This window comes from Canis lupus, chromosome 17, assembly GCF_003254725.2.
Source record: "Canis lupus dingo isolate Sandy chromosome 17, ASM325472v2, whole genome shotgun sequence".
NCBI classification, from domain to species: domain Eukaryota; kingdom Metazoa; phylum Chordata; class Mammalia; order Carnivora; family Canidae; genus Canis; species Canis lupus.
The window spans coordinates 51,666,585-51,693,907 of NC_064259.1; the positions used below are offsets into that span (position 1 = coordinate 51,666,585).

The window sequence follows — 27,323 nt, forward strand, 5'->3', positions numbered from 1 at the left end:
TCTCCCTCTGCCTGTGTCTCTGCCTCTCTCTCTCTCTCTGTGTGTGTGACTATCATAAATAAATAAAAAATAAAAAAAAAAAAGAGAAATTTAAAACAATCTCACTGATGATTGCATCAAAAAGAATAAATCACATGGGAATAAATTTAACCAAGGAAGTGAATGACCTGTATTCAAAAACTTTAAGACATTGATTAAAGAAATTGAGGATGACACAAATAAATGAAAAGATATACCATGGCTTATGGATTGGAAAAGTTAAAACTGTTAAAATATCCATACTGTCCAAAGCAATCTGCAGATTCAGTGCAATCCCTATCAAAATACCAATAGCATTTTCCACAGAACTAGAAAAAAATAATCCTAAAATTTGTATGGAGCCACAAAAGACCTCAAATAGACGAAGCAATTTTGAGAAAGAAAAAACTAAGCTAGAGGTATCAGAATAGCAGATTTCAAACCATACGCCAAAGCTATAGTCATCAAAACAGTATAATACTGGCACATAAATAGAAACATAGATCAGTGAAACAGAATAGAGGACCCATACTTGTATGGTCAATTAATCTACAGGAAAGAAGACAAGAATACACATGAGGAAATGTCAGTCTCTTCAATAAATAGTGTAGGAAAACTGGATGGCTACATGCAAAAGAATGAAACTAGACCATTTTCTTACATCACGTGCAAAAATAAACTCAAAATGGATTAAAAACCTAAATGTAAGACCTGAAAGCATAAAACTCCTAAAAGAATACATAAGCAGTAAACTTAAGACACTGGTCTTAGCAACATATCTATGGATATGTCTCCTTGGGCCTGGACAACAAAAGCAAAAATAAACAAGTGGGACTAGATCAAAATAAAAAGCTTTTGCACAGAAAAAGGAACTATCAACAAAATGAAAAGGCAATTTACTGGACGGGAGACAATATTTACAAGCAATATATTCAATAAGGGGATAATATCCTAAGTATATAAATTACTCATATAATTCAATACCCAAATAATAAATAACCCAATTAAAAAATGGGCAGGGGTACTGAACATTTTTCCAAAGAAGCATACAGAAGGCTAACAGAAAAGATGTTCAACATCACTCATCATCAGGGAAATACAAATCAAAATCACAATGAGTTATCACCTCACACCTATCAGAATGGCTCGTATCAAAAAGATAAGAAGTAACAAAAGTTGGTGAAGTTGTGGAGAAAAGGGTATCCTCATGCACAGTTGGTAGGAATGCAAATTGGTGCAGTCACTACAGAAAACAGTATGGAGTTTCCTCAAAAACTTATAGAAATTCCATACAATCCAGCAATTCTACTTCTGAATGTACACCTGAGGAAAAGAAAAACACTAATTCAGAAAACATATGCAACCCTATGTTTACTGCAGTATTACTGACAATAGCTCATATATAGAAGCAACCTAGTGTCCACTGATAAATAAAGAAGATATGGGATATACGTACAATGGAATGTTAGCCAGAAAAAAACAAAAAGGAAATCTTGCCATTTGGGACAGCATGGATAGACTCAGAGTTAAGTGAAATAAGTCAGAGAAAGACAAATACCGCATGCCTTTACTTATATGTGGAATCTAAAGAATAGGCAAACAAAACAGTAAACAAACTCATAAAAACAGAATAAACTGATAAACTGGTGGTTGCCAGAGGAAAGGGTGGAGGGGTGGGAGGCGCAAAATAGTTGTAGGGGATTAAGAGGTACAAAGTTCTATTTATAAAATGGGTAAGTCATGGGGATGTAAACCACAGCATATATATAGTGCATACAGTCAAGAATATCATAAAAACTTTTTATGGTGACAGATGATAACTGCACTTACTGTGTTGAGTATTTTGCAATGTATATAAATGTTGGGTCATTGTGTTATACACCTGTAACTAATATAAATCTTTTAAAAAATCCTTCCAATTTGAGAATGTATGTATTTTAGTTCTGGGAAATATATTATTTATTTGATAATTTCTTCTCCTCCATGTTTCCTTTTTCTGGAACACTTATTAGCTGGTTGTTAGGCTTCCTTCATGAATTATACTCACTTATCTATTTTCTTTTTCTATGTTCTTTTGTATAATTTTTTGAGGAATGGCTGCTTCTATTAAATTCCAACTTTTCTATTAAAGTTATTGGTTATTTTTGTTTTCTAGTTCTCTTACCTTTTCTTTTTTTTTTCTTTTTTTTTTTTTTTTTTATGATAGTCACAGAGAGAGAGAGAGAGAGAGAGGCAGAGACACAGGCAGAGGGAGAAGCAGGCTCCATGCACCAGGAGCCTGATGTGGGATTTGATCCCGGGTCTCCAGGATCGCGCCCTGGGCCAAAGGCAGGCGCCAAACCGCTACGCCACCCAGGGATCCCTCTCTTACCTTTTCTTCTATAGTCCATTTTTTTCTTTTTCTTCCCTCTTTTTTTTTTTTAAAATATTTTTTATTTATTTATTTATGATAGTCACACAGAGAGAGAGAGAGAGAGAGAGGCAAAGACACAGGCAGAGGGAGAAGCAGGCTCCATGCACTGGGAGCCCGACGTGGGATTCGATCCCGGGTCTCCAGGATCGCGCCCTGGGCCAAAGGCAGGCGCCAAACCGCTGCGCCACCCAGGGATCCCTCTTCCCTCTTTTTTAAATCATCCAGTTCTTTTTTTTAATCATCCAGTTCTTTACATATATTCATTATATCTTTAACATTAGCATTCTTATGATTCCTTTATCATTTCTTTTATCTCTTTCCTTCTGTTTCATTAGGTTGCAAATATTTGATGATTTTCAACTATCCATTTACACTTAAGAGTCTCATGCTCTACCGACTGAGCTAGCCGGGCTATCCATTGACACTTAAAAGTGAGGCACTAACATGCTGAATGAGAGTTCAGTGTGCAATGGCTGAAGTTTGTTAAGCAGCTGGCGTCACTGTAGAAGGGTAGCCAGCTATTTCATTTCCAGTATCCTTTGGTCTTGTTAGCTGGCCAGTGTCTACAAGAATAAATTCCAGTCCTCTGTTGGAAATCATAAACCTGGCTACCAGACCTTTACTTCACCTCCATTATTAGTATAGTATTTCACCTCGCCCTTACTATGTTTGGTGTTCCAGAATCCAGAACTTCTCTGGTTCAGCCTCTCTAGACAGCAAGCTTCAATCCAACCTTCTGTTAGAGGAAGTAAGGATAACTACATGACCATGTAGAATAAGGAAGAAGATTTGGGGATAGGTCTATTGCCCCTTATAACGGCTCAAACAATCCTATTTTCAGTTCCACCTCATACATGCAAATATACTTGATGCATCTAATTCCTGAGTCTTTCAGAAATTAAATACAGGAGTTTTAAACATTTGTTTCCTATTGGCATTTCCTACTACAGACACTTACATTTTTACTCTCTTTACTTTTCAACTTTCAAAATTGTGTTAATAGCTGTCATTTATGGTAGTCTCCTCTCCTACTCCTTTAATCCTTGTGGGCTAATATCTTTTTCTTATTTATTGTCATTTAGAGGAATTTCAGAAGAGATCAGTTGGAGATTTAGGTATATATTCAAACTGTCATCTTCAATGAGGAGTCTCATCTGTCATGTACCCACCATCCAGCTAAAGAAATAAAATATTACAAATACAGCTGAAGTCACCTTTGTGCTTATGATTAGCCCTTTAAAATTTTCTAGGAAGAAAAAAAATAAAATTTTCTAGGTATAAAAAATCATATCAGTTTCAAACACTGATTTTCATTATTCTAATATTAATTAGAAAGAAAATGAAAAAGGGGCACCTCAGTGGCATAGTTGATTGAGCATCCAGCTCTTGGCTTCAGCTCATGTCATGATCTCAGGGTTATGAGACTGAGTCCAATATTGGGCTCCATACGCAGTGCAGGGTCTACTTGGAATTCTCGCTCCCTCTGCTGCTCCCACTTGTACTCTCTCTTTCTCTCTCAAAAAAAAAATCTTTTTAATAAAAAAGAAAGAAAAAATATCAAAGAAAAACAAAGAATACAAAGAATATTACTTCAAAGGGATATATGCCCCTGATGTTTATAGAAGCATTATATACTATAGCCAAATTATGGAAGCAGCCCAAGTGTCCATGGACTAATGGATAAAAGAGATGTGGTATATAATACTAATTAGAATGCTCATCTTAGCAAACATATCCAAGGGACATCAGAGTGACTAAGTTGAGCTTCCTCACTGAAAATGATGTTAGATGTTAAATTTAGTATATTCTCCCAATTAAGAAATTTTAGAAGACAATTTTCAATGAGAATATGTATGACATTCTTGTGTACATTATGATTTGTCCTATTTTTTTTATTGGCATGACCTAAGAAAATAGCTATATTGAGATATAATTTACAAATTCTAAAACTCACCCATTTTTAGGTGTGCAGTTTTATCAATTAACTAATTTAGTAGGTTTCTAGTATATTTATAGAGTTGTGCAACCATCATCACATTCAAGTTTCAGAATATTTCCATCAACTCAAAAACGAGAATGGCAGTAAATCTCTGTTCCTATCCCCCAGCCACAGGCAGCCACTAGTCTGCTTTTTAATTTCTATAGACTTGCCTTTTGCATAAATTTCATATAAACTGAATTACACAGTATATAGTCTTTTGTGTCTGGCCCCTTACATATTTGAGGTTCATCTATGTTGTAGTATGTATTAATAGTTTTAATTGCTAAGCCGTATCCCATTGCATAGATATAGCACATTTGTTTATTACCCACCAGTTGATGGACATTTGGACTTTTTTCCATTTTGGCCATTATGATTAGTACTGCTATGAACATTTGCATGTGCTCATATGCTTTTATTTCTTCTGGATGGATACCTAGGAGTGGAAATGCTGAGTATATGGAAAATACATATTTATTTTTTTTTAAAACCATTAAACTATTTTCCACTTTCCATTCCCATTAGCAGAATATGAGTATTCTAATTCCTCCATGTCCTTGTCAATACTTAGTAAAGTCAGTCTTTTTAATTCTAGCCATTCTAACAGGTGTATGGTATTATCTCACTATGGTTTTAATTTGTACTTTCCTAATGACTAATAATATTAAGCATATTTTCATATCCCATTAGCCATTCATTTACCTTCTTTAGTCAAATACCCATTTGAATATTTTGCCAATTTTTATATTGGTTTTTTTGTCTTCTTATTGAGTTGTAGGAATATTTAATATACTGTACATACAAATACTTTCATATATATGTGTGTGTGTGTGTGTGTATAAAACATATAAACAAAACATTTTCTCTCAATCTATGTCTCATCTTTTCACTTTTCAGTGGGATATCCTGAAGTAAAACCTAACCTATAGCTCTAGGTTTTATGTAGATACCCTTTGACAAATCGAGGAAATTACTTTTTTTTTTCAAAGAATTTATTTATTCATGAGAGACACACACAGAGAGAGAGAGAGAGAGAGAGAGAGAGAGAGAAAGATTGAGAGAGGCAGAGACACTGGCAGAGGGAGAAGCAGACTCCATGCTGGGAGCCTGACATGGGACTTGATCTGGGGTCTCCAGGATCAGGCCCTGGGCTGAAGGCGGCGCTAAACCGCTGAGCCACCCGGGCTGCCTGGAAATTACATTTCTAGTGTATTGTTAATGGGCATTAAATTATGGGCATAAATTTTTTCTGTTTCTAATGAGAAGATAGTTTTGTCCTTTATTCTATTAGTACATTATATTACATAAATTTATTTTCAAATGTTAAAGCAAAGTTGCATTCCCTAGATAAACCCTAGTTGGTCACAGTAGCTAATCCATTTTATATGTTGTTGAATTTGGTTTGCAAATATTTTTCTCAAAGATTTCACACCTATGTTCACAACGATTTTTCTTGTGATGTCTTTGTCTGGCTTTGGAATCAGGATAATATGGGTCTCATAAAGTGAGTTGGAAAGTGCACTTCCTTCCGTTTTCTGAGTTTGTGTAGATTAAGTATATTTGTTCTTGACTTAACTGCTATTCTTGGGTGCTTCATGGCTCAGTCGGTTAAGCATATGCCTTCTGCTCAGGTCAGGATCCCAGGGTCCTGGGATGGAGCCCTGCTTTAGACTCCCTGCTCAGCGGGAAGCCTGCTTCTTCCTCTCCTTTTGGCACTCCCCCCCCCCTCCCCGCTTAAGCTTGCTTGCTCTCTGTCAAAAGAAGAAATAAAATCTCTAAAAAAAAAAAAAGAGGGATCCCTGGGTGGCGCAGCGGTTTGGCGCCTGCCTTTGGCCCGGGGCGCGATCCTGGAGACCCGGGATCGAGTCCCACGTCGGGCTCTCGGTGCATGGAGCCTGCTTCTCCCTCTGCCTGTGTCTCTGCCTCTCTCTCTCTCTCTCTGTGTGACTATCATAAATGAATAAAAATTAAAAAAAAAAAAAAAAAAAAAAAAAGAAAAAGAAAGAAAAGGAAAAATTAACTGCTATTTGTCCTTCAGATCTCCTGTAAATATCAATTCCTTAGGGAAGGCTTCTCTGACCTCCTTGACTAAGTCCATTTCCTTGTTATAAGTGTAATGGCTTATAAGAACTCTTTTTCTTGTAAAAATAATTTTTATTCATTAATAGGACTTTTATTATTGTTTCTTTCCCATTTTAAGCTCCATGAAAAGAAAAATACTGAGTGATTTTGCTCATCATTATGTAGACATTAGTGCCTAGCCTACTACTTGACACATGGTAGGTAAGGGCTCAACAAATATTTGGCAGCTGAAGAATACATAATGACTGCTTTAGTTTTATTTTTTGGTATTTCTTTCCCTTCTTTATTTGGAATTATTGTTTTCTTTCTCTAGGTTCTTCATATATTGACTTGAATCGTTGGAACTCTTTCTTCCTAATCAATCTAGATATTTTTTGTTCATATATACCATTTAGAGTGATATAGTTTCATTTAGTATTCAGAAACATTCCATAGATTTTGTTATGTCTATCCTTCAAAAACACAAACATGATGTCACCCACCCCATTCAAAAACCATGAAAATGTTTCCATTTTCTACAGAATAATATCAAAATTTCTTAGTAAAGCAGTCAAATCAGTTCCAAACTGATTTACGGCCTATCATCTCACATATATACCTTATACTCCAATCAGACAGGGCTACTTGCTCTTTTCTAAAACAAGTATTATACTTTTGTAAGTATTTTTCTTCTTGTACTCAGCACCTAGCAAAATCCTTAAACACAGTAGCTCAATAAACATTTGTGGAAGAGTTCATACCACTTTTCATACTTCTATACTGTTTTCCACAGTGGTTGTACCATCTTCTTTGGAAAGTGTCTATGCAGGTCCTCTGACCATTTTTAATCAGGTTATTTGCTTCTTTTAGTCTTGAATTACAGGAGTTCTTTGGATATTAGCCCCTATTGGATATATCATTTGCAAATATCTTGTCCCATTCAATAGATTGCCTTTTTATTTTCTGGATGGTTTCCTTCCCTGTGCAAAAGCTTTTTATTTTGGTGTTGTCCCAGTAGTTTTTGCTGCCCTTGTCTGAGAAGATATCTAGACTTTTTATGGTCAATGTCAAAGAAAATTTTCTTCTAGGAGTTTTATGTTTTTAGGTCTCACATTTAGGTCTTTAATGCATTTTGAGTTTATTTTTGTGTATGGTATAAGAAAATCGTCCAATTTCATTCTTTTGCATGTAGGTGTCCAGTTTTCCCAGTACCATTTGTTGAAGATTGTATTTTCCCCATTGTATATTCTTGCCTCTTGAATTATATTTTTATTATGTAATTTCCAATTTTATTGTACTGTGATTTGATGTTAATATTCTAATTACTTTTTTAATTTTTTTGTTAAAAATATTTATATTTGTATAATCTAGCTTTAAATTGCACTACTTTGCACCCTATACTTTGGTCAATTTTTGTCTAAGTCTTAAAACATATTTATTTATTTATTTTTATTTTTTATTTTTTCTTAAAACATATTTAAAAGGATATCTTGGCTTCTCTCCCACCATCATTAGACAGTGAAATTCATGTCTATCTTGTTGACTGTACTCTTAGCACCTAGCACCTGATGTTGGTATATCAGCTCAGTAAATTTTTAGAGTTGTCCTTAATTTTATTCTTGCCACTGCTGCTAAATTAAAAGTATACATTAAGGAGTTATTAGGTACATTACCTCATGACAGAACAATGAATAAAAACAGACATCATAGACGGGGTTAGTTAAATAAGCAACAGACAACTGAGGTCCTAGTATGAATCAAGATGTTCTAAGAATGTAATGCAAACGCAATTCCTACCTTTGTAGCCTATGAGGATGCACAGGTTAACAAATAACTTTGATTGGTATACTAAAAGGAAGGTATGCATAAAATGGCGTGGAAATAAGAGTTGAGAAAATCTTTAGCTGGGTAGGGGAAGAAAGTAGGTAAAGCAATTCTATAGCAGTAAATAGAATCTTTTTAAGGATAAGGTAACCAAAACCTAGATAAACTGAGTGCTGCTTAGGATCACAAGGCTAGAAATCACAAAAAGAAGACCTAAGACCCAGTTCTGTGCTCTTTCATTACACCTTACTTACTATCAGTATTTTATAGCAACTCACAAAAGACTACCAGGACAGGATTTAGAGACTTACAAAATAAAATGTGGGGGGTTATTCATCCTGCCCATGTCCCTTTGATATATTAAAAAAAAAAAAAAAATCAAGGACTGTACAAAGTTGTGAAAGTTAGTCATGTACCATGTAGTCCTAACAACTTTCTAGTTGACTGGCCTATAAAAAGAATGCACCCTACAAGAGAAGAGTTGGTTAAATGGATTTCACCTGAGATTTAAACATCTCAGTCCAAAGTGACTTAGAGATAAACAGAACTATTAAATTGTATTACACCCAGACACACAAATATTTTTTAAAATGTTAAGAAAAGGTCTGAAGCAAATCTTTAAAATAGCAAGGTCCAAAAACAAGAATCTGCCAGTCATTATTCAGCACTTTTCAAGGAAGGAAACACTGAATCTGTATTAAATACTAATCTAAGTATTAAAGTCAATAGAGAGAAACATTCTTTTAGGGGCAGGGATGGTCTTTAGGCTTTTCCACATCTCTTAAGACTATCTGATTACATTTGGCTACCAAGCAACCTTCCCATGACTAATTTGCACCACCCTCCCACGTCCTCCATCCAGTACATGTTGAGCCCATAACCCTGACTTTGGAACATTAGATTATTTAACCCTCCCCTCTGCTATTACAAGTTAATAAACTGGCATTCTGAATCATGTATCAGTTTTTGGTTGGTTAACATGAAATTACCCTAACAATCAGCTCAGTTCTAAGTGCAGTGCAGAAAAACGTTTAAGAACCTGAAAACCTAAGACCACACTCCAAACCAGTAATTGAAAGTGATTCAGGCCACAAATGGATTCGATTTGGCTTGCACAGGAATAGGAGAAGGAGAAAGGAGAAAGAAGGTGGGAAAGGAGGTGGAGGAGGAGGAAAGGTGGGAGAAGGGAAGAGGCTCTAAAAAATCTGGATATTTCACATAAAAGTGCATCTTCTCGGCTTCTCTTGAAAACTCTGAGGCTCTGGAAGTCCAGGGACTGCATTGCCACAGAGTAAAACTGGCTGGAGTAAGTAGCCACAGCCCCCCTTACAGGGGACATTTGCTTTCTAATTCATCATAGACCAACCACTCCTTTCTATTTCCCTGATACTGAGGTCAAATGTCAATTGTTATTTGTCATTCTGTTTGCAGTGTTGTCTTCCTTATAAACATCAAAGAATAAAGAATGCCATACCTGGTGGATAAGTGCAGGTTTTATAAAAAGTACAATCCACTCTTCACAATAATTCAGTAAAACAAAGCTAGAATCAAAGAAATCAATTTACCTTAATCTGAGTCTGTTCGATTGACTTTTCCCATATCTGCTGATCATATGCTCCAATCTGAAATAGGGAGCAGGCTATTTAAATGATGCAAAGGAAAATCCTTCTACTTAGGTCAGATCTCACAAAAGTCATGAAACTCTTAAGTATCAAAATGATATCTGGAAAACGTTTATGGTTCTCAGAGGTTAGAATAAGTTATTTATTTCCAAGGACTGTTTCCTTCGAAATTCTAAAGTAGCTGGATCTAAGTTAAAACGCTATGTCTAGAATATTTCAAATTAAGTATTACCTTACAAGATATTTCCACTTCTTAAGGAAAACATCAGTAGGGAAACTAGAGAGGAAAGGTAACGGGCAGCTCAATAAGACTGTTGACAGTACCAATCTGAGCTGTGAAGATAAAAGTTTCAGGTCTAAAAAAACAGCAGCAGTTGGATCAGAAGCAAACTTACAAAGCCTCGTGTAGCATTGTGTGATGCAGCCCGGAGAAGGGAGGGGATAGAAAATCTTATTCGGGGACCCGGGGCTGAATTGAAAAGACCTAATGACCTTGTGCATGGGGTTTCCCCATTTCTGTTGAGAGACACCATGTACAAAATTCCTGGTGCGACCACGCTCAGGGAAAACTAACGGGACATTCTTTGCGGGGGCTTTTTGCAGGAACCTATGCTTTGCAAGTAAAAAAGATGGACTTTACCTTCTTTTGGTACCACGATATAGCATCTCTCTCATTTGAGGCCATCTGTATTTCCAGCCAGAGAATGGGATTTCACTGAAAACGAAGGAGAACGAGTCGGTGAGTCGGGCGGCTGAACGGCAGCCTCCCAGGTGGGGGAGAACGCAGAGGTCGCTCTCCCCGCCTCTCCATGGGCTGCCGACCGCCTCCTCCTCCCGCAGTCTGCCGGGGGGAAAAAAGACAAAAACAGAAGCGACCCCACAACCTTTGGCGCAGTGGCGCCCGGGGAGCTGCGTGCGGTGCGCGGCGCGAGTGTGTTGAGGGCTGCAGGGCGGGGGGGGGGAGCGCGGCGGGGGGACGCGGGGGGGGGGGCGCGGAGTCGGGTCTCCCCGGCGTCCGGCTCTCACCTGGCGCCCGCTGCCCCGCAGGCCGCCGGCCGGGCCCTTCCTCCTCAGTGGCCCCGGCCCCGCCAGGAGGCCGGGGGCGAGCCGGCGGGCCCCGCAGGCCGCATCCTCCCGCTGCGGCGGCGACGCCGGCGCGGCCGTTACCATGGAGACCGCGGAGGCCGCCCGGGGCTCGGGGGCAGCGGGCCGCCCGGCGTCCGGAGGGGGGCGGTCGGCGGCCGCGGACCCGGCGCCCGCCAAGCCCGACCTACGGGGTGGGCGCGCTGCCCCCGCAGGAAGCCACGACTGAACTGGGGAAGGAGGGGGATGAGTCGAAGGCGGGCTCGGCCAGCCGCCGGGGGTACGGCCGCGGCCGCGGGCTGAAGGTCCCCCGCGCGGGCGGCGGCTTCGGGGCGGCCGGCGGCCGAGACTCAGCCGGCGGGGAGCGGGGCCAGGGCCGCGCCGCAGCCCCCGGTACGGCCCCGCGGCGGCTTCCGCTTTCCGGGTTTGGCTGCGAAGGTGGCTCCGCCCCCGCCCGGGCCGGGCCGCCCACCTCCGCCGGGCGCGGGGCTGCGGGGCTGCGGGGCTGCGGGGCTGCGGGGCTCGGCGGGCTCCGCGTCCCGGTGGCTTCCGCAGGAACGGCTCTCCCGGGCATCCACCTGCCGGAGGCCGGCCCCGAGGTTCCAGCAGCTCCCCGCGCATCCCTGTATGACACTTCTCTTTGTCTTACAGGTTTCTTTGTGCTTCGTCATTCACTCTCGGTCTCGCCCCAAGGGCTTGTGGGCTCGGGGAGCTGGGACCCCGGCAGGACTCCCTGGCAGGAGCCTGGCACCCAGGTGCGCTCATTCTCGGTCAGCGAACGGGCTGGGCTGCGCTCCTGACTGACGCCGTCCTCGGACGGGGGCGAGGGGGGCAGCGGCTGGGCGGTTCGCCTCCTCCCCCGCCCTCCGCAGCTCCGAGGTTTGAGCTCTCGGCCTCATCCAGGCCAAGGGAGGAGGCGGCCCAGGCTCGGGGCACTGCCAGGGCACTTTCCCCAAACGAGGGTAGGGGCATCCCGGTGGCGGCGGGAAGGACTGTTTCTAGGTTAAGAATTCGAGCAGGCTGGTAGAGGTCAGGAGAAAGAAATGGTGGAACCCGAAACTGATTATTTATTTACCTTAGTAAGATTATAAGCTCCTTTCCTCATTTTACTGCACTTTTTTTTTTTTGGCCATTAATGGAACACTGACCCCTAACGGCCATTTCCAAGCCACTTGCTTGCCCAGCATGTAGCATTTGAGTCAGGTAAAGCTAGTGACAGATGATGGTCACACCAGCTACCACTTCAGAAAGCCTAAGAAATGCGGTCCTAAGTTTTAAAAACATTGATCTATTAATCTGGGGTAAGGTGAAGTCCCATTTGATAAGGAAAAAGCCACTAAGAAGTAAAAGTAATTTCCACAGAATTAAAAATTATTCCACCCAGGCATGATTTTTTATATTGCACACATTGGCTGTGGTTTCCTTTTTTTTTTTTTTTTAATACTTTATTTATTCATAGACACACAGCTAGAGAGAAAGAGGCAGAGACACAGGCAGAAGGAGAAGCAGGCACCATGCAGGGAGCCCGACGTGGGACTCAATCCCGGGTCCCCAGGATCACGCCCCAGGCTGCAGGCGGCGCTAAACCGGCGCTAAACCGCTGTGCCACCGGGGCTGCCCTGTGGTTTCCTTTGATTTTGCTTCCTGACAGCTTTTCCCAGCCTTAGAGTTAAACATTACAATTCTGTTGGATTTCAGATAAATGGCCAACTTGAAAAAAAAAAAGTGATAAATGAAAAAGTCATCATTGTGTATCTAAATATTTGCTTTTAGACATGAATTACATTTTACTTCATTGCTTAGCCGACAGAGACTTTTGGGGAAGGAAGAACAATCAGGTAAGTTGCATTATGGAATGGTAGAAAGTAGCAAGTCATCTTCCAGGAACCCCTTTTTACAAAGTTTTCCATGCTTTCTAAGGCCATCACTGAACACTGCATGGTCTTTGAACCAAGAACTGCATTCAAATCCCTGCTCCAATTAAAGAACTGTGTGATCTTAGGCAGTTTATTCAACCTAACAAGCCTGTTTTCTCACCTCTGTTTATTTTTATCTTCCTACTAAATACTAAAGGCTGTGAAGATTAAATGAGATACCCTCAAAGAAAGTGCCTGGTTTGACACAGTTGCTCAGAGAACATCAGTTTCCTTCCCTTTCTTTTCCTAAACAGAACCAAGGTCTATCAGGGCTTAGCAAGTATCTCAAAAATTCACAAAAAAATTAATGAGGAAAAAAAAAACCATTGTGTTGTGTGACTTAATACATCAGAGACATCGAAAATGTCTCTTCACCATCTTCATTAATACTGCTTCCATGTACTTTGAAAAATACGGACATCACCAGATTAAAAATTTAAGATCGTCCTCTCTTAAGTAGATCTAAGCATCAGAATGCACAACTGCCAGAAATACCAACTGTAGCTTTTCTTCCCAAGAACTAGTTGTATCTCCGTATGATGGAATTTTCCCATTATCTATGACCTTTTCTTTCTTTCTTTAGGAAAGAAAATAAGATTTTTCTAAAAGATTAGAAAATGACAGGGGACGTAGAAACAGGGGGATTAATACTTTAAAAACAGGTTCCAGGTAGCTAGAATTCACATGTACTATTCATTTTCTCATGAAACAGAAGTAAAGGACAAATCAGACTTTTGTTTATTAAAAAAATACTTTACAGGGGGGAAAAAAAAACCTCTATGCATTCCATTGTCCTATTTTACAAAGAAATAGCTTAACAATTTAACACACTTAGACAGCTACAAAAAAGCACTGTGTTAAAAGGATTATTATTCACACAAATTTAGATTTAAGACTATTCATTAAAAACCTTTTTAAAACACTCGTTAATGTCAATAAACAAACTAAGGCCACACAACGCAAATAGTCCGCCAGGCAAATTATACATTTCATCTATATGCAAAGACCTCTTAGATAAATTAAAGCCACAGGAAAAAAAGTCTTAGCTGCCAATCAAAATGGAGTTTAGTCACAGAAAACACTATTACATGAAAATTTACAACATGTGATAGAAGTAGTACATAAGTATTTCTTTAGAGAATTGAAAAGTGCTATATTAAGAGACAGTGGTCTCAACTACATGCACAAGTGGATCATAAAAAAATTATGAAGAAAATGGAAGGCCATAATATTTATGGAGATACTTGCTTTTAAAGCAACAAACTTTCAGGATGAGGATAGGTCCCTTAAAAGCTAAAGAAAAACATTTGTCTTGTACATTTCCTCTACTTACTGCATGACCAATAAATACAGCTACAACTTGTTTAAAAAAAAAAACTTAGCAGAAACATAAATTTCTGCCATGTACTACTGAAGAGCTTTTTTTTTTAAACCTGTAGCAATGATAAAATAGATTAGAAAGACACAAACTCAATTATCCTAAAGGTATAAATGCAAATAAATTTTTAATGGCAAATACAGATGAAAATATAATGGGCTAATATTAATGATCAAGAATATATTCACTAAGGGTTTTCTTGAATCTTGGAGTCTTGTTTCTAAATTAGTTTTCATTCTAGACACTATTTATAGAGGGAAAGGCAGTAAGAAAAAGTTTCTCCAGGCATTAAGAGTGAACTTTATGCCTATTAAGACTGATGCAAGATGTTACAAGACATCTTTTCCTAAGGTTTGGTAAAGGATTTTATTTAACAAGCTCCATTTTCCCCCTACAAGAGCTTGTAGTATTAGTCAACTGATATTCCAACTGTCTCCAAGGGGAAAGGGCACCTTTCAAGTTTTTAATTAAAAATAATTAAGTACCAGTGAAACAAATTCTAAGTACTGAATAAGCAAATTAAAAGTACAATGAAGCTTAGGAATTCATTTTTAAAGAGTTAAAACTTTGGAGGGGAAAACTAATATGTAGGTTTTTATTATTGCTTTATGAATTTGGGATACCTCTGAATCATAATCCTACTCCTAGCATATCTTGGTAATTACAGAATGACTTCTGGGGCAGGGGGAAGACTTTTATCCTTATCTATGAATACCATAGGATCATTCTAGTTACTAAGTTAGGAATATTCATTTACTGGGTCCTTTCCATAAGCACATTTTTAAAATATCCCTCTGCTCCACAAAATACTCAAACTTACAGCCACATTCTGCAAGTAATTTCAAAGAGTTGGCACAACAGATAATATACCAAAAAGGAAGATCAGCTTAAATTTCAGTTACAACTTCACTGCCATCACTACTTTACAAATCAGAAGACGCCAGATTGCTCCATGCCTCACTCCACCAAACCAAATAATTTCAAGATTTAGAAAAGTTGCAATCATTTGTATCACTAAACTAGGATACAACTTTGAAAGCAGTAAGAAACTCAAAACTTGAGCTTTTATATTCATCAGTCTTTAAAGCATGCTATTAAATCTAATACTCACATAGGACATTCAGTTTCCAGATACATTACTAGCTAAATGTTTCTCTCTCCATTCTATTGCAATTCTAACATACAATGAATTTATTAGTACATGATTTTAAACATTTGTATACTCTTTTAATGTGTTTATATTGGAGGTGAGGGTAGAATGTTTTATTAAAGGAAAATAGGGATTTGCTTTTGATTGTAGGTCTTTGCAGATCCGCTGGTTCCTGAGTGATTAAACACAGTGCTGGCTGTCAGGAGACAGTCTCCTTGTTTATTAATAATGACCAGCTAAGATGACAGATGGCATCTGCTGGATGGCAAGTGGGAGTGGGGAAATCGGATCTTGGAAGACAAGAAAAATAAAAATAAAAAAAGTTTTTGCTTTAACAACCTTGTTTTCATGATTATTTTAAAAAGCAAATGTTGCCTGAGAAGAATTCTATTTTGCACAGCCTAGTAAAGCTCTATGAAATTCTTCTGGACAGAAAAACAAAAACAAAACCCAAATCCACACACTTTTTGTGATTAACCCCTCCCCCCTCCAAAATAACAAAAAACACCCTCAAAGGCAGGTCCCTTTAAAAACTAGTCTTGATAAACTAGAATTTACCCTAGAATTTATACCCAAGATTTTAAAACACCCCTGCAATAATCACATTACTTTTCATACCATTCTAATTACCTTATTTACAAAGATAACTAAAACCAACATCACTTCCAATTCATAAATGGTTTACATTGAAATGTTTCTCTATTTGTCTTCATCCTTTGTAACAGAGAATACATACATATACATATATATAAGGAATAATACAGATTCTAACTAATCACTGCAGTATTTGCTGATGGTTACTTTTCTATCGGTTTACACAGTGACCTCTATACTTTGCTAATATGCATTTAACTACACAACAATATTGCACAAAGTAATATTTATATAAGATTTAGCCTATTTCAGAATATTTTAGAGAAAATTCATATTTGATATTTCAAAAGATGCAGCTAGGTTTTCATGGTGACAGACATAATAAAGCAGCATCTTTTTTTTTTTTTTTTTTGCCTATGTTAATGTAAATATTCCAAATCTCATCCTCCAGGAAAAAAAATCTCCAAATTGCACTATAACCAGGTAGATACAAGAATCTGGTCTTAGGTGTGGGGAATACTCTTCCTTTAATGAACAAAAGGCCTATTGTATTATTAACTAAGAAAAAGTGAAATGTGTATCATGTTAACATTCTAAAATAATAGAAAGTTAAGACTACACTAGCTATAAGAACTGTGCCTGTTTGACAAAAAAAAATTTAAATACTCAGGCACTAAGCATTAGGTTACCTGAAACTCTAGGATGAAGTCTAGTGCCATATTCTTTATTAGACCATAGCAACACAAGTAATAGTAAATAAACCCAAGTATTCAGTTAAAACTGTGAACTGAAGTGTCTCAACAGATCTTTATCATGAAGAGGTTGATGCCAAGTGACACACACAGTTTTTCCTAAGTATCATGCACAAAATATGGCAGCCTCATCAGAAAGATATCATTCTAAGTTTGATACTCCTGATCAATTTAGGAAGCAAAAGTATCCACACAAAGTGTGAGGATGCTAAGTAGCAGAACGATAGAGTATCATGTCAACATTATCTCTTTTACCCAATTATCTTCCATAGTTACCATGTATTCTAGAAGAGATTAATGAACCATGGATAATGAATGACCAAGGACTATTCATCTTTAGATATTTTTAATTGAAATATCCACTGGGCTTTAAATAACAGATACAAAAAAGACAGTTTGGATCAGAAAGTGCTGTGCTTTCTCTTTTGTTAAGAAACCAGAGAGCCACTGAATTTTCCTTAGAAACTACCTGTTTTTTATGGCTGGAACTTACTTGCCCATGTACAAGATGCAGGAACTCTTTCCTGTAATCTATGCCATTTTTACCGTAGAAATTGAATCTGTGCCATAAAGACACAGGTACTAAAGCATAAATCTGATCTTCTATCATAAAAACAGCAAATATGGCAAAAGACAAGGCAAGATAAAATTAAGGGAAGTGAATAATTTACCAAATAAGAATCTGTTATTCCAGAGAATTCTCAGTTTGATTTGAAGAAGAGATTGAATTGTTACCTCACACCTTAAAACAGAAAGTAGCAGCAGACCCACTATTACATACTGTACTAACGGGATAAGATACAACTCTTAACTTTGCATAATCTGTGTAAAAAAGATATGCTTGACATTTGTGGAATGTCATTTCTCTTTATAGAATTATAGGCAAGATTTCTCCAATAAAACTTAACTTAAGCCAGTTATAAAACTATAACTTCACATCAAAATTTAAAAAAGTTAAAAAATGTGTTTGACTATGTACATATCACACAGGAGTGCTCGAATGTTCCTGTAGATTGTGTTGCTGGTCAGAGTCCAGTCTACTTTCCACCTTTAAAACTGGAATAGGCTGAGTCATCTGATCTTGCTGGAGGTTAAGTTCTGATGAAGGGAAGGACGATGAAGCAGTTGTTAAAAGCTGCATCTCTCTGCATGTTTCTTCAGATTCAGTTTTTACCCTTACACACTGGGAGTCAACTTCTAATTCTCGCTTTCCAGTTAAATCACAGTCCATGTTAGAACTGCTTTCTATGTTTTGAGTGGCTTCCACAACAGGGTGGTACTGTTTAAGCCTTATATGCCAAGCTAAGCTGCACACTGCAGACACTGTTTTGAACTGATGAATGACATTTCTAGGGATGAAGTAAATATCATTGTCACACAGCTGAATTCTAGCATAACGAATGCCTTCCCGCCTCATTTGGTTTAGTTTAGCTTCATCCACCCACTGTACACACTGCAGAGAAAAGAAAAATTGCAAAACACTTTAAAATATGTAATAATTTAGTCAAATAAAATTTTAGAATTAACACAGGAAAATAGAACTAGGGCCAAATGAAAGCCAAGCATTACTAAATGACAGACAACTTTCTAAAATTTCCTGTAACACCTGGGAAACATTTTTCCTCATGTTTTAAACACTACCTCTTTAGTGACAAAGTACAGGCTTGACCTAAGGAATCATTTAAACAACTATTTCAAAATGCAGCTAAATATCAATAATATATTCTTTGACATAGAGAAGGGCAAAATGTATCTGCTTCTGCATCTTTCAACCTTTAGCAGGTGAGGACACACAGTGCAATAGGGTTATCAGCTGAGACTGCTTATAGCCAGAACTGAGAAGCCTAAGACCCTCTGAAGCCTAAGACCCTCTGACCATCTGGGCCCACCTGGCATTCCAAAGATTAAAGGGATCGCAAACATTCTGCTTGGAGAGGGTCTGTTTTAAGGACTTCAACACCCTCCACACACCGCTTTTATAGTAATAAAATTAAATTTACTATCCCATGTATCTAATGCAAATGCAAAATAAAATGGGTATAGGCACTTATTTCTATTATCTCACTTGAAAGGTAATAAGAAAGCAAGAGTTTTACCTGGGAAACTGGAGGTTCATGAAGGTCTAACTGAAGTCTCTGTACAACATCAGTAAAATCCTCAGCATGAAAACAAATCACATCTTTGGTTATGCGAGGTTGGTCACTCCTAAGATTAACAAAATCAAATTTTAGAAACATGCATTTAGAAACATCCATTTCATAATGGAAAATGATGACAAATTTCAATTCTGTTCCTGGACATGCTACTACTAGCATAGAAACAGACCCTCAGTTCCTACAAACACACTATACATTTGCTTCTTTAATCAACATTTAAAAAATAAATAAAACACCAATAAAGCTTTTTTTAAAAAATGAAAATTAGATTGTTACAAAATCAAAGTAACAATGACTAGAAACAATTTCATTCTAAACTAGTTGCATCTACACCCTCTCACCACTCTGCCTCAACATTTATTTCCAGGCCACCCTGTAATGTCATTATCAGGATGGAACACAGTAGAGAGGAAACCTACCAGCCACATAAATATCACACCTTCAGCTGCCAAAGTAGAGAGGGGAAAAAAAAAGCTGAATGATCTACTTGAAATACTGTCGAACTATGCCTGAACTAGACTTCTAAAAAAGGTCAGGTCAAACTCTATAGTAATACTGAAGGCCCTGAACTTACAAAGATGAAAAACAAAACAGTTTTTAAATAAGCTAAATTCTATGCTCTGAGCTGTGGGTTCCAACTGAATGTAAAAGGGTGCAGCCACTACGAAAAATAGTATAGCAGTTCCTCCAAAAATTTAAAATAGAATTATCAAATGATCCAGCAATTGCACTTCTGGGTATATACCCAAAAGACTGAAAGCAGGAACAGGAAGAGCTGTTTATTGACAGCAGCCAGAAGGTAGAAGCAACCCAAGTGTCCAATAATGAATGAATGCAGATCAACAAAATGTGCCATACACATACAACGGAATACTATTCACCCTTCAAAAGGAGGAAAATTAATAACATGGTACAATATGGATGAACCCTAAGGATATTAGGCTAATGAAAATAAAGCCAGTCACAAAACACTACTGTATAATTCCACTTAAATGAAGTATTTAAAGTCAAATTCACAGAAACACGAAATACAATGAAGGTTACCAGGAGCTAGGGAGAGAGGAGATAGGGGGTAGGGTTATAATGGTCTAATGGGTATACAGTTACAGTTTTGCAAGACAAAAAAATTCTCTAAATCTGCTTCACAACAATGTAAATAAACTTAACACCTTTGAAATATACACTTAAAATGGTTAATATTTTTCATTTTGTTATGTGTATTTTAGCCACAATTTCTAAAAACGTTAGTATCCAACCTTTTAAATTGAGTCCACATTTTCTTAGACAACATTAATCAACCTTGCTGTGAGTTCCCTTAACTTACCATTCACCAAACTGGACAGCTTTCAAAACCCCAACAGCAGCCGTACTCTGCCAGTCAAACCCCTGACCTACATGGTCAGCATGAGCTCTTGTCCTGTCTTCAAAGAGGACTTCACGGGGTTCACTGGTCCGAGGTAGGTACTGGAGATTTTTAATTTCATTCATTGATCTGTGGTTGATTTGGTTGTGAAGTAAAGGAGGGGAAAGTATTAACAGCAATAAGGTGAAAAAAATCTGCTAAAATATCAAATTTTAAATAAGATCAGGACTGATAAGGATTCAATGGTTTTATTCATAGCATTTTAACACACTATATTATAATGCTTAATGTGATTACCTTCTTCTCTCAGGATGTCATGATAATATAGAAGCTGTATCTGATTTGGCTCAAAGGTAGTGTTGGAATATAAAAAATTTAGTTTTCTAGCAACAGAAAACACAATTCAAAGTTCAAGGCTGTGGGTTTCTTTACTCTGACTCATCTTAACTCTCAAAACATTCCACTAGACTTGGTTCAAGATGATAAACTGAGCATGTACATATCTCCTTCTATATTAAAATGAAAGTAAAAGGCTTCAAATTATTATGGTGGGGGTGAGGGAGAGGAGATACACAAATGGATAGGAGTACAGAACTCATAACTATTGATACTGAATATATGAACTAATAACTTTTGAGCTAATAACTATTGATACTGAATATATGATAATTCATTACATCATCATCTGCTTTTTTATGTGCTCAAAAATTTCCAAATATAATAATAAAAGGTGATAGTAAAAGAATGAATAAGAATCAACAAAGGAATTAATCAGTTAATGAACAGTATCAACAAATTTCTGGAAGATGATTACTAATGTCTTGGACTAATAACACTGAGCAGAGAAAGCCATAAGCCTAGAATATACAAGAAGGGAATGGCAACTAAAAAGGCAGCTGGCCTGCCCAAAAGATCTTGGGGAAGCTTAAGACACAAAGAAAAAAGAAAAAAAGCCAAGTATAATGATGATAATAGACAGAAATGAGATAAGGCTGAGAAAGGGGGAATTAAAGTGAAATTCTGCACATAAACCTGCCACCTCTGTAAGTAAAATGAAGTCAGGCATCTACCCCCCTGGAAAAGACTATTATTGACCCACCCAGCATCCATTTCTCATATTTATTTCCCTGACAGAACTCTGATTCTCATTAGGTATCTCCTCCTATCCCGTTAAAGGACCTCATTAACAAGTTTCAGGGGTAGATCCTGATGAATCCTGACAAACGCTGGTAAGTACATTCCCCTTGTTGGAGACTGATTTAAAAATGGGCATGAACTGATTCTGGCCAGCAGTTAAGAGAGGAAATCTGCTAAGGAGATTTCTGGGAAGTTTCCTAGCCCCTAAGAGAGAAGTAAAAGAAAAGATATTTTTTTTCTTCTATTGCATATAACCAGATCCATATGTGATGCCTAGAAACATGAGTACAGAAAGAAAGCCACTGTGAGTACAAAGCCCAGGCAAAGAGAATGACAGAGCAGATAAAAGAAAATCTGATTCCTTGATAAATGTACTGAGTCACTGGCGTATATATACGGTACCTACAGCCAAGTTCTCTGGCCTTCTTGATATATGGGATAACAATTTATTTTATGAACCAGTTTGAATTAAGATTTTTATTGCTTGTAGCCAAAAGTGTCCTGATAGATTTTCAGAAAAACAACAACAACAAAATCCTCTTCATATTCTTCTCTAAATACAATGAACTTACCATATTAATAGAACTAATGTAATCCTCTGGCATGCGGACATATCCTTTAAGGTCCAGTTCTATGCCTATTAGCTCTAAAGTGAAACCTACCTAGTGATAAGGCTCACTAAAATATAAATAGAACACTCAGTAAGCCCAATGCTTTATTTCTAAATATGAATGAATCATATTATATAAGAATCATCAACTATATGAAGATAGCCTGTAACAGCCTGACAAAGACCAAAATAAACAATGCTGAAATGTAAGAATTCAAAAGAAAGGCTAAATGTCCCAAAATGAAAAGCAAAAAGATAATAGAAAATATGAGGATAATCAAACTGAGAGATCAATTACTCAACCAACAGTAGTTTCAGAAAGAAATAACAGAGAAAACAAAGAGATTACCAGGGCAATTAAGCAAGAAAAATTCCCCGAAATGAAAGGAGACATGAATCTTTAAATTTAAGGGACCTATCAAACAACAAAAAGGATTAAATAGAAGAGTAAGAATGAAAAGACCCAAAGATATCACTGTTAAATTAAGCTTTCAGAGAGGAAAAGAAAAAAGATTACCTACCAAAAAACCCCAAAATTACACTGGCATTAAGACTTCTCATAAACAATATTACATAAGAAAAAGACACTGGAGTAATGCTAAAAGTTTTTAAGGGAAAAATGTATCCTCTGGAATCCAGCTAAACTATCAATCCTATTTAATGACAGAAAAGGAAATTTTCAGACATATAATGACTCAGAATACTTTCCTTTTGTTAGAATATTACTTGAGAATGTGCTGTAAAGGAAGAGAAGGAAATAAGCATAGAAAGACGACAACTGTAGGTTAATGTAGAAATGAATTAAGAGGGAAGTCCAAGGTTGATAACTATGAAGCTTTTCACATTGAAGAGAACACAGAGCCCCAGAAGATTTCCAGGTAAAAAAAAACAATGAAATGTTAGAGTAGACAGTATGATTAAAGTTCTGGATACCTGAGGATATGATAAAGCCACAGAATCCAAGATAACTAACAATATTAAAAAAAAAAAAAGCCAAAGTCATAGTCATAAGAGCAGAAAGTATGATTTTAGAAAAAAAGATTTGGAGCAAAAAAGAGAATACAAAATATGAGGACTATGGTCAAGAAAAGTACATGTCCCCCCCTTCAAAAGAGGCGTAAATCAGAAACTGCAGGAAAAAATAGAATAATTTTGGTTTTAAAACAGCATAATCCAAACATGAGACTATAATGTGGCATGATTTTCAATATCTAGGTGAAATACAGGAAAGAAAGATCCTTTTGTATATTATCCCTTTAAGTGTTAACACTGCAACTTTAGAAATTTTTAGTCTACTGGTTAGGTCTGCAGTAAACTTATCTTCCCATATTATTATAGATGCCATTTACTGACTTTCAAATTGTAGAATATATCTATTGACAATGCATATAAAACCTAATTGTGGTTTTAAAGCAGAATGTGAATTCATCTTAAAAATGTAGAAGCACAGCTGACAAAAAGCTGAAAGGGGAGGAAGAAGGTAAAGAAAGGATCATTTAACTGTTTGGAGAACAGGAAGGAGTCCCTATCTATCATACCATGAAACTGACAAATTTCCTGCCACAGTCTTAAAACAAAAGGCATTGAAAACAGAAATGGTTTTTGCCCTTGGTAAAAAAGTGTAAGTCTCTGAACGGAAAGGTGGCCAGGAATTTTCATTACAAACCCTACTGTAGCATTTGACTTTTTAAAACCCTATGCATGTATTTAAATTTAAAGTCCATAAATTCAAAGATGATCTTCATTAGCAGTGTCCTTGATAGCTAGACAGCTTCTCACATCAATTCTACAGTTTTCAGCAATAAAAAGTTCTCATTAACATAAAAATATGATATTAGTGTTTCAGTTCTGATTTATTCACTCTAATTCAGTCTTTTGAATGCTTCACTTAAGAATATTTAACCCCAATAAAAATAAAATTTGATAGCCTCTCAGATAAGTGGAGAAAAGGTAAATTATTAAGTAAATGAGGTTGGTACAGCTGCTTAACTACTTGGAAAACATGATGAATGTCTCCCTCTGTCCTGAAATCAATACCAGGTAAATAAAACATGTAAATACTGAAATCATCAAAGTACTAGGAGAAAATGGAAATGAATATTTTGTAATACTGAATGAGAGAAGGTGATTCTAAGTCTGCCACTAGGAGAGAAACCTCAGGAAAAAAAACAGATCTGACAACACATGAAAATCTGTGAGTAAAGAAAAATAAACCAAGGGAGAAAAACTTTTTTTGAGTAAAGAAAAAACTGAAGCTGAAAGAAAAAAAATGAGAAAAATTGCAACATAAAAAAATGTACAGTCATAAAAAGAGAATTTTAAATGAAAAACAGCCTAGTAAATATATGGGTGAAATGAAAAGGGAATCACAAAAGAAGAAATACAAATTCCTCAAAGAAAAACTAATTAAAACAAGACATCTCTGCCCATCAGATCACAAAGTTAAAAAAAAAGTTAACGGAGGGTATGGGGAAAAGGTACTATCTTACTATTTGGGTGGAAGTATAAATTGGTATACTTCTGGATCAATTAGAAATGTGTATATACTCCGCATCTTTAAAATTTCTACTAAGAAAATAAACATGTATATGAATAAAGATACATATTTCCACCTACCTACCCACCAACCTGCCAGCAATCAGTGATGATAGATTTCTACAACCAGCTTCAGGAGAAGATGGCTGATTGTAGCTGATTTGCTTATTTCTGTGGTATAAATACTCCCAACATGGCCAATTTCAAGCAACTAACGTGACCTCATTCAATGTGGAATTGGGAGGCTAAGAATGGCCCTGTCCAGCAGACCACTGTCCTGTTTGTCAAAATTCTATTTACACTGAAAAACTGAAAGAAATTTACACTAAGAAAGAACTGGTTAAGTAAATCTTGATACAACCATTCAGTGAGAACAACACAGTCATTTAGAAATGATGATATAGCTGTATCTTAATATAACACATTAAATTTAAGGGATTGAGAAAACCACCAAGTTTTAAAGTAAACATCACATAAAGAAGGAGTTCATCTGTGTATAAAGTTTAGGAGTATAATACAGACTAAAATTTGAAAGGTGAATATGCCTAAATAGGTGGGATTATGGGTATTTTTTGCCTTTTCACTATTTTCTATTATCTGATTTTTCTAAAACCTTATAATAATCAGGAAATAATGGTCATTTCTTTTCTGGAAAGATTATAGAACAAAAATTGTATACAGTACTTAAGAATTTAGGATTTCCAGACTTATCATCATGATATACAACTGCCATGGTCTAAGCAATGTGCAGTAGTTTACTGCCAGCTTCCACCATGCCACCATCTTATATTCATATATAGTTTTTACCAAATATTTTCATGCAGTATTTCAAGTACCTAAGGTTATTCCATACTTAGCTTTAGCATCATTCCCCTATAAGCTTTAACGTAAGGGCTAGACTACTCCATTAAAATTCACTTCTGAGAGTGCCTGAGTGGCGCTCAGTCAGTTAAGCATCTATTTGCCTTTGACCCAGGTCATGTGATCCCAGGCTCCTGGGATCAAGCCCTGTGTCAGGTTCCCTGCTCAGTGGGAGAGCCTGCTTTTCCCACTCCCTCTGCCCTCCCCCCGATGGTGCTCTCTTTCTCACACTAATAAATAAATAAAATCTTTTAAAAATAAATAAATAAATCTCACTTCTGGATACTTATTTGGGGTTGTTATTTCCATACTCTAAGCAAATATAAATCATTTTCAGTCTCATTAAATGAGATTTTTCATAGTACTAGAATAAATCAATCTATATCTGTTTTAAGTATCTGAAATACTAAATATGTTAGCCCAGTATGAATGACTATAGGAAATCTACATTATTGGTTTCATTCAGCAAACACTGATCGCCAACTATGGGTCATGGAGACTGAGAAGAATAAAACAGCTCAAAATTTAGTAAAAAACAAAAATATGTAAACACATCATTAAAGAACAGAATGCTGTGTGAACACAGAGAAGGAAACAATTAATTGTGTATGGAAACAAAGAAAAGCTTCACAAAGGAAGTGACATCCAAGTTTAGTTTTGAAAATTTATTAAGAGTTTGTCAGGTAGAGAGGAAGATGGGGAAGGAGATGCCATTCCAAGTGAAAAGAATAGTACTTACAAAGCTGTGAAAGACCATAGTTTGAAAACTAAATTCTTCAAGGCTGGAATAGAAACAGATCTAGCTAGAAATACAACCAGATTATGAAAGATCCTTGTAGCCACACAAAGAAGTTTGGACTTTTATCTTGCAGGCAGGTAGGATCCAGGTTTTAAGAAAATAGGTAAAAATTAAATTTGTTTTTTTAGAAGGATGCCTCACTCTGATGACCAAGTAATGAGTGGACTGGACTAAGAAACTGATCACTGAAGATTCCTTAAGACAGCTCTTCAAATAATCTAGACAAATGGTTTTTCAAACTGCTCAGGTCTCAATCATTTTTATAACCAACGAAACTTTTAAAAAGTGCTTTTGCTTATTTGGGAAAAATAAATGTTTACCGTCGTCTTTTGAAGGGTGACTTTGGCATATCTGCTGTAGGGATCATCTGCTCTCCTGGCCTTACCCACATGATTGGCCCATCATCACTCTGGGACCTACACTGGAGTCGGAGGCTGGAAAGTGTACCCCAGGGCAAAGTCATCTAGAAGTCAGAAGAATGATTCACATTAAAATTTTTTTTGTTGTTTTTTTTTTTTACTATTTACAAGTTAACCCAAAACCAAAAGAAAGCTCTAGGAAGTTTACTTTGTATATGTATATGAAGAAATAAATGCTATATAATAGTTTATATGTAAAGAAAGAGTAACTGAAGTTAATTATTCTAAACATTTCTATTTAGAACACTGGAGAAAATTTAATTTTAATAGAAAAGATTAACTTAATATTAATATTTTTTAATAGAAAGTGTCCACTAAAGTAATGATCAGAACTCTAATAACTGGAATTAACACTCACTTTCAGAAATGGTGATTCTTCTAACATATCAAGGAACTCTGGGAAATAATCACCAACTTCTTCATCTACTGCTCCAACAAGACTTATCTGCCGCATGGGACCTGCTCGGTAGGTGCCACAGCAGTATGTCCTGTTGACCTGAGATAAAATGAAAGAGGGGAGAGAAAGGACTGAAGTACACTATAATATAAGAATTAGAATATTGTTTCCAATGTTGCTATTTCTTCTACATACTAAAAACTCAATAGTCAGTACCTTGTATAAAGTTCGTAGTTAGAGAACGGTGCCCTAGC

The 27,323-nt window shown here is 37.0% G+C and overlaps 3 protein-coding genes across 7 annotated transcripts in view; 1 reads left to right on the forward strand and 2 right to left on the reverse strand.

Moving 5' to 3' along the window:
- The window catches only part of PHTF1 (putative homeodomain transcription factor 1), a 43,900-nt gene extending 32,814 nt beyond the window's left edge, over window positions 1-11,086 (reverse strand). For 3 of the 5 annotated variants that reach the window (XM_025453477.3, XM_025453478.3, XM_025453473.3), the window contains exons 1-3: window positions 10,946-11,086; window positions 10,560-10,634; window positions 9,863-9,919 (exon numbers count right to left, since the gene is read on the reverse strand). In XM_025453477.3, the coding sequence (XP_025309262.1) occupies window positions 9,863-9,919; window positions 10,560-10,604 (102 nt within the window). In that variant the 5' untranslated portion in view covers window positions 10,605-10,634; window positions 10,946-11,086. Of the gene's footprint in view, window positions 1-9,862; window positions 9,920-10,151; window positions 10,253-10,559; window positions 10,635-10,945 lie in introns of those variants that run through there. The other 2 variants (XM_025453475.3, XM_025453476.3) reach the window with 2 other exon arrangements.
- On the forward strand, window positions 10,729-15,735 carry LOC112664969 (collagen alpha-1(III) chain-like). Its single transcript, XM_049095354.1, has 4 exons — window positions 10,729-11,395; window positions 11,654-11,757; window positions 12,806-12,840; window positions 15,597-15,735. The coding sequence occupies exons 1-4, from the start codon at window positions 10,729-10,731 to the stop codon at window positions 15,628-15,630; spliced, it is 840 nt and encodes a 279-aa protein (XP_048951311.1). The 3' UTR covers window positions 15,631-15,735.
- The window catches only part of RSBN1 (round spermatid basic protein 1), a 43,949-nt gene continuing 30,259 nt past the window's right edge, over window positions 13,634-27,323 (reverse strand). Inside the window, exons 3-7 of the mRNA XM_025453471.3 lie at window positions 27,031-27,168; window positions 26,574-26,716; window positions 20,273-20,440; window positions 18,889-18,997; window positions 13,634-18,245 (exon numbers count right to left, since the gene is read on the reverse strand). Coding sequence (XP_025309256.1) covers window positions 17,775-18,245; window positions 18,889-18,997; window positions 20,273-20,440; window positions 26,574-26,716; window positions 27,031-27,168 — 1,029 coding nt within the window. The 3' untranslated portion in view covers window positions 13,634-17,774. The remainder of the gene's footprint in view (window positions 18,246-18,888; window positions 18,998-20,272; window positions 20,441-26,573; window positions 26,717-27,030; window positions 27,169-27,323) is intronic.